The sequence below is a fragment of the Polyodon spathula genome, chromosome 48 (assembly GCF_017654505.1).
Source record: "Polyodon spathula isolate WHYD16114869_AA chromosome 48, ASM1765450v1, whole genome shotgun sequence".
Lineage (NCBI taxonomy): Eukaryota > Metazoa > Chordata > Actinopteri > Acipenseriformes > Polyodontidae > Polyodon > Polyodon spathula.
In genome coordinates this window covers 1,837,289-1,844,788 of record NC_054581.1, presented here as the reverse complement: position 1 = coordinate 1,844,788, position 7,500 = coordinate 1,837,289, and the positions used below count along the sequence as shown (strand labels likewise).

At 44.5% G+C, this 7,500-nt stretch overlaps 1 protein-coding gene across 1 annotated transcript in view; it reads left to right on the top strand.

Annotated features, from left to right (window-relative positions):
* LOC121306524 (beta-enolase-like) overlaps positions 1–6,737 on the top strand; it is a 9,938-nt gene extending 3,201 nt beyond the window's left edge. The window contains exons 2-12 of the mRNA XM_041238278.1: positions 19–108; positions 1,159–1,254; positions 1,539–1,597; positions 2,064–2,133; positions 2,427–2,560; positions 2,795–3,017; positions 3,996–4,193; positions 4,770–4,971; positions 5,320–5,428; positions 5,828–5,886; positions 6,470–6,737. Of these exons, the coding sequence (XP_041094212.1) occupies positions 24–108; positions 1,159–1,254; positions 1,539–1,597; positions 2,064–2,133; positions 2,427–2,560; positions 2,795–3,017; positions 3,996–4,193; positions 4,770–4,971; positions 5,320–5,428; positions 5,828–5,886; positions 6,470–6,539 (1,305 nt within the window). The 5' untranslated portion in view covers positions 19–23 and the 3' untranslated portion in view covers positions 6,540–6,737. The remainder of the gene's footprint in view (positions 1–18; positions 109–1,158; positions 1,255–1,538; positions 1,598–2,063; positions 2,134–2,426; positions 2,561–2,794; positions 3,018–3,995; positions 4,194–4,769; positions 4,972–5,319; positions 5,429–5,827; positions 5,887–6,469) is intronic.
* The last annotated feature ends 763 nt before the right edge of the window (positions 6,738–7,500 follow it).

The window sequence follows — 7,500 nt, the reverse complement described above, 5'->3', positions numbered from 1 at the left end:
TTCTCTCGCTCTCTCTAGGCAGAATGTCCATCGCTAAGATCCATGCCCGCGAGATCCTCGATTCCCGAGGGAACCCCACTGTGGAGGTGGACCTGTTCACTGCAAAGGGTGAGTGCTGGAGAAGCCCTGACCTTCCTGCACCCCTGCCTCTCCTTTGCAGCTCCCCCCTTGTTTCCTAACCCCAAACACAAACATTACGGATGCCATGTGGGTGGATAGATGGCTAGATATAGTGAGTTACAGGAAAATAATTCCATCCAGGGTTTCTGTGACATTATAAACTACGAGAGCGCAGGCAGAGTTTCTAAACTGTCTCAGAAACCTGAGATGGGATTGTTTTCCTGTAACTCAGTGAAGGCTTGTTTTTTATAATCCATGGATACCCGGATGCTGATATAAAGACAAGGTTCAGCGGTACAGTTGGCTTTTTTAAATGTAGTGTTTCAGTGCTGTACACACATTCTGTCTACCCATTTCTCCAATACAAATGTACAAGTTTTTTGTTTTTTTTTGTGGAACATTCTCCTTTTGTTGCTCATTAACATTTCTGCACTGTGGGTGTTGTCAAGTAATTGAAAATGAGACATTTAGTGTTTGAATTTAAAGTGATGGTCTCTGAGTCAAATGGGTCCCAGTATATTTTCCTCGAGAGGAATTATCACTTTGACATCACTACTGTGGTATTATGCCCTTTTTTTTAGACTGGGTTAGGATGCAAATACAGCCTTCATGTGTTATATTTGTCTTTAGTTTCCAATGAACTATTTCATTACAATAATTGGCAGACATACTGTTTTACCAGTATTGTGAAATATTATTATTATTATTAATAATGCAGTTGTAATCTAGAATTGCTGTGCACTGGAAACTTTGATACTTAAACTGAACACACACACTCTGGGTGTGTGTTGAGAGGCTATGCATTGTGTGTGACTTCACTTACAACACTTATTTGTTTGAAGTAGGGGTGGATTGGGACCAGGGTTAGGCAGTTTGTCACACAGCAGTGAGGCGATGGAACAGGCTACCTAGTCATGTTAATGCAGAGGCATTGGGCTTCTTTAAACACCAGCTTGACAAAGTCTGGCTCGATCAGATACTAGGAACAGAGTGTAGGTGGGATGAATGACCTTTCATTTTTGTAATCTTTCTCTCTAGGTCTTTTCAGGGCTGCTGTTCCCAGCGGAGCCTCAACTGGCATCTACGAGGCTCTGGAACTCCGTGATGGGGACAAGGCCAGGTACCTGGGCAAAGGTGAGCTGGGACCGCTCTGCTCCGGGTTGGGGGGGGGGGGGGGGGGGGGGGCTCCGGGCCAGGCCAGGGCGCCTCCTCAATCTCACGCTGCTCTTCCTCATTGCAAATATCTGACTGCAGTAAATGAAACCACCATGCCACAGGCTGGCATTGCGCCAAATGTGCACGTTCACTGCTGCAGTGAAGAGACTCGTTCTGCAATAGTGGTTTTAAACCTGTTTCGCAATCCAGAATGATCTCGGATAGTGGCAGCGACACTCAAACTCTCTCTGTTGTGGTTGCAGGTGTCATGAAGGCAGTGGATCACATTAATAAGACAATTGTTCCAGCTCTCCTGGCAAAGGTAACAAAATTCAGTAGCTGAGCTCTTAAACTTCTATATGATAGGTTATGTGTGTGTGTCTAGGTATAGCTAGATTCTATATCAAATGAAAGTGGCAACCCTTATCTGTGTGTGGTTTTCTAAACTGGTCTAATTCAGAACTTTGAATGCACTTATTTGTTTTATAGTTTGTTTTTTAGTCTAAGTGATCAAGTAAATGCACTGATTGTGTGGTTGTGTTCTTCTTTTAAGACCTTGATTTTTAGCACTGCCTTTACGGTAACGTCAGGGGACGTCCAAGATTAGTGTTTTCCAGGGTCTTTTTGGGGGGATGGATAATTAAATGAAGCATTTCTCCCGCTCAGAGTATTGACCTGGGGGGCATATGGAGTCCTCCTCCTGTGTTCAAACTGTTCAGGTGTTTTGTTGTGTTCATGGTGCTGTGGCTTGGGATGAACGCCACTGACTCATTCAATTCCCTTGACAGAAACTGAGTGTGGTTGAGCAGGAGAAGATTGACAAATTCATGCTGGAACTGGACGGGACAGAAAACAAGTGTAAGTGACATTGCTGAAGCAGTGTGACTGACTGCTGCAGCAAGCCCTGGTGGGGTGGGGGTGGGGGGATTCCACTTTCAACAAGTTTCGTAAACAAGTTCAATATCGTTCATCAGCAACAGCATTGTCAGTGTCGGCTTGAGGCTCAGGACTCTGCATGCAGGTAGTGGTGTGATTTGAGTCCATCTTGTCTTGATCTTCCTTTTAAATCTATCCTGCCCTTGTTACCCTGGTAACGATAGGCAGTCTATCTCTGTTTGCGGAATAATGTAATGTGTCTTTTTTTTTTTTAGCCAAGTTTGGTGCCAATGCTGTTCTAGGTGTGTCCCTGGCAGTCTGCAAGGCTGGTGCTGCAGAAAAAGGAGTTCCCCTGTACCGTCACATTGCTGACCTGGCAGGAAACCCAGACCTCATCCTTCCAGTTCCTGTGAGTACTGCACTGAATTTATTAAACTGTATAGCTCTCGTAATGTGACCACAGTTCCGTCTGATTTTATCAAGAAATAAAAAAAAAAATATGGAGTGGGGTCTACCGCCTTGTTCGGTGTCGGACAGTCAAGCCATAAGAGCAACTGTAGGCTGCGTAATCTGATCAGAATTGCCAATTTCTGTGTAGTGGTTTTTTTCTTTCTGTGCTGAACTACAGCTCTCTCTCTGACAGGCGTTCAATGTGATTAATGGCGGCTCCCATGCAGGGAACAAGCTGGCCATGCAGGAGTTCATGATCCTGCCCGCCGGAGCGAGCAGCTTCAAGGAGGCGATGCGCATCGGAGCCGAGGTCTACCACAACCTGAAGAACGTCATCAAGGCAAAGTATGGCAAGGACGCCACCAACGTGGGGGACGAGGGCGGCTTCGCGCCCAACATCCTGGAGAACAACGAGGGTACGCAAGCCGCCGGGCCAGGGGTGCTTCTGCATCGGCACATTTTGGAGGCTCTGTCCCTTGCCTTGTAGAGCATTTGACTGACTGGGGTTCTTCAATTGAAAACTGCTTTTTTTTGTTTGTTTGTCTGGTGTGGGTTTTTTTTATACAGTAGTTTTGCAAGCAAAGAATTGTTTTTGCAGTTGGTAGCAAAACCCCTGCAATCTGACAGATTTGAGGAGTAGTAATATGTAAAGTGATCTTATTGTAAAAATGCCCTCTTTTTTGTAGTTTTGGGTGAGAGCTGCTTTATAAATCTCAGAGCTCTGAATCGGGGACACTGTTCTACAACAAGCATTATTTACATAAGTGCTCCAATTAAAGTGCTCTAAACCGAGGCTTATCTGCAACTGTAAGAACACTCTGCTAATCTTCAGAAAGGTCCTTAGTGTCCTGTAACGCCACTATCTTTAGCCATGACCTTTTGCAGTGTCTGTTCCGGCACTGTGTGAAGGTCAGGGTGTCTGGAGTCTGGGATTCCTGAGATCTCTCTCTGTCGTGCTGCCAGGAGGACTGGCACAGTCGCTGTGCATATTCTTGCCATCCAACATATGCTGGCTAAACCGCGAGACTGCTGCCTCTAGGCTGAAACCAAGCATTGTCCAAGTTTAGCATCACCTAGAATTGAGTTTTTTTTTTTTTTTAATATTGATAGAGATCAATATCTTGTAATCAAACTGCTAAACAATATTGCAAAAGTCTGTTGGGAGCCTTAATATTAGTACAATATATCCTGTTAGGTTTCAGTTTTTAGTAATGGAAAACTACAAAGCTGTATGTAATTCAATGCGATACTGTAACATTCAGCTTTTGTAAAGCAAAATGAATTGTTTCTATAGGGTTAGCCCTAGCTGTACACTTTATTGTAATGGGGAAAGGCACTGGCTGAAACACTTGTATTTTACTTGGCTGTCTGATAATCCCCACCTCTCTCTGCAGCGCTGGAGCTGCTGAAGTCTGCCATCGAGAAGGCTGGCTACTCTGACAAGATCGTGATTGGCATGGACGTGGCCGCCTCAGAGTTTCACCGCAGTGGCAAGTACGACCTGGACTTCAAGTCGCCCGACGACCCCAAGCGCCACATCACCGGAGACCAGCTGGGAGATCTGTACAAGACCTTCATCAAGAACTACCCCGGTGAGCAGGGGAACGCATTGCTACTGCCGTGTGACAGCATTCTGACATTCTGGAATGTGGGTCTGACACAGATTAAAAATGGGATCCAGCTAGTGGAAGTTTCTTTGTCCGATTTTGAAATGTCACATTGTTTTACAAGTGTTCGTGGCTACCTCCTAATTAAGTGTGTTTGCACTCTTTTTTTTTTCTTTTTGTTTGCAATACAAAATGCAAGAGAAAGTACACTCTGAACTGGATTTGGAGACAGCCAGCGAACACTTAGAAACATTGAAACGTTAATAACGTGCTTTGTGTGTTCTAGAAAGAATGTGTTGTGATTTAAATGTGTAGAATGCTTCATCATTGACTTTCTGAATGTGAGGATCTACATTCTCCTAGTGGCTGCCATGGGGATGTGACTTGCAATGAAAATTTAACTTCTACAGTTTTAAGGTGGGGTGTGTGGGTTTTTTACTTACCCACTCGAGGCCCACTTTTCCATGTCGACCTGTATGATATTTGGGGGGGGGGGGGGGGGGGGTGCGGCACAGACTTTTACCCTCGCAGGAGAGAATGATACACATTTTCTCTCTCCAGTGGTCTCCATCGAGGACCCCTTTGACCAGGACGACTGGGAGAACTGGACCAAGTTCACTGGCTCCGTGGGGATCCAGGTGGTCGGGGACGACCTCACTGTCACCAACCCCAAGAGGATCCAGCAGGCTGTGGAGAAGAAAGCTTGCAACTGCCTGCTGCTCAAAGTGAACCAGATCGGCTCCGTGACAGAGTCAATTCAGGCGTGAGTGTAACGATCAATAACTAACCAGGGCTATAACGAACCCAGCCTGCTGCTCCAAGAGAAGCAGATCATCAGAGTCATTCAGAACTAATCAATGCTGCTGTCTGCAGCTTCGTTAATTAACACTACCAGTAATTGCTACTGCGTGCAGCTCAGTTTAAATATACTGGAGGAGTCTGCTGTCTGGACCAGTGTTGCACACCTGCCAAACTAAACCGCTGCTGAATTTCTATAAAGATCCTGAGAGAGCCGAGTGTGTGTGATGCAATCTAGGGTGATTTTAACCTCTGTGCTGTAAGAAAGCTCCCGTTTTGTAACACAAGATTCTTGCTGGTTCTCGTCTCTCAGTTGCAAGCTGGCTCAGTCCAATGGCTGGGGTGTGATGGTCAGCCATCGTTCTGGAGAGACTGAGGACACTTTCATTGCTGACCTCGTCGTGGGACTCTGCACTGGCCAGGTGAGGGGACTGGGGCTTGGTGTGTTTGTGTTTTTTTTTGTAGTCCTCCATTGCAAAGTGCTCTAATTCTCATTCTTCCAGAACTTCAGTTGCGCCAAGAACCATTTGTGTAAAACTGAGTTTTGCATATGCAAAAAAATACCTTGGAAAAGATTAACAAGGTTCTTATTTACTTGTAGCAAATGCAACAAATTAAGACTGCTGCTGATCCTGGTAATGGTAGTCCAAGGCTGGTGCTAATCTAGATCTGGGAAACCAGCCATTTATTTGCTAGACTGACTTTTTTAAGCTTTTCATCTCTGCAAAAAATGACTTGCTTAATCATCCTGGTGTAGTTTCCTCCCCCCCATTTTTTTTGGTGTGCAATGGATGCACTTACATGCGTCCATCTCTCCACAGATCAAGACTGGTGCCCCCTGCAGGTCTGAGCGACTGGCCAAATACAACCAGCTCCTGAGGTGAGTGCAGTGCTGTGGAACTGAAGCATTTCAACAAACTGGGGCACGGTCTCAGTAATGCTGTAGATATGGGTTATCTGTGAATTAAGTATTTCATATCTATCCTATCATATATATAAATATTCTGTAGTGCCTGGGAGTGGACCACCATCACAAAGCGCTTTATAAGATAGTGAGGATCAGTGCAGATACATGAAATACAGGGCATAGCACATTCAATACAAACAGCAAAAAACACACAATGCAGATACATAAAATACAGGTATAATACACCTAAATACAAGGCTAGGATGTGAATTCTAGACACTGGATATGTGCGTCACACAGAATCATACGCATAAGAGTGAAAAACCTGAAATAGCAATTTAGACAACAGCTAATAACAGATACCAGGATTGAAGAGCACGGAGAGCGAGGGAGAACAAGTGGGTCTGGAGAAATGATTTGAAGCGAGCGACTGTGGGAGCCACACGCACTGAAGCTGGGAGAGTTGGTCCCATGGTCGCACGAGCAAGTTATCAATGTTTCTGAAGAGGATTCATGGTGTTTTAACTCCTGCTGCTTATCTCTCTCTCTTGGGCAGGATTGAAGAGGAGTTGGGTGACAAAGCCAAATTTGCGGGAAAGAATTTCCGCAACCCCAAAGCCCACTAAAAAAAAAAAAAAAAAAAAAAAAAAAAAAACCAACCTCAAACCACTCTGCACTGAACCGACTGGCAGCTCCTGACCGGTCCGCACGACCTGCTTTCAACCTGAATTCTGTGCAACCTTAGTTCTTTAAGATGCAAGAGCTGCGCAATGTGTGGGTCTCGCTTGCCACGATGCACCAGACAATAAAACTGTTCAGCACTACAATGTCTCCTTGCTTTTTCTGTTCTTTATTACTTTCACCAAGTAAGGTTAATCTGTAACCTATAAACAAATGACCAGTCGTGCATGGAGAAGCTGTGGTACAATCAAGTGATTGAAATGAAAAGGGTCAATTAGTGTAAATAACAGAACAAGAATTCAATCCATTTGAAGTATTATATACAAGCTTCCTCTGCCATTTTAATCTCCTGATAAAATGTTTTCAAAGCAACTAAACGACAGACTGACTGAATTTGTGAAATGGGTAACTGGTAGCAATTAGAATTGCCTTGACACTGGAGCGAGAAGCTGCAGCTGCTTCTGTAGGGTTAAGTGTTCAATGGCTAGCAACATCAATTGTAAGAAACCCTGATATCAGCGTGCTTAATCTTTTTATATAAAACCTGTTGTGGTTGAAGTGTTTAGACTGCTTTCTCAGCGCCATGCTGAGTGCAAGACCTCTGCGATATTGTAAGTGTAGCTGCTGTTAATAGGTTCCTGTGCTGATGTGACTTCTATCTGTCTGCACCACCTGGTGGCTGTTTGCTGCTACTACACCTATGGAAATGTTATGGCGAGGATGAACTTGGGACATCACACACAAATCAATACGTATATCAAATGCCTATAGTTTGTCAACTAGTTCCATTGAAATGATTATTAATTCCTTATACACCCTTACCAGGGTGCTTTACAATTGTTAAGCACCCTGGTAAGGGTTTTTTACTGGAGCAATAGAGGTAAAGTACCTTGCTCCAGGGTACAG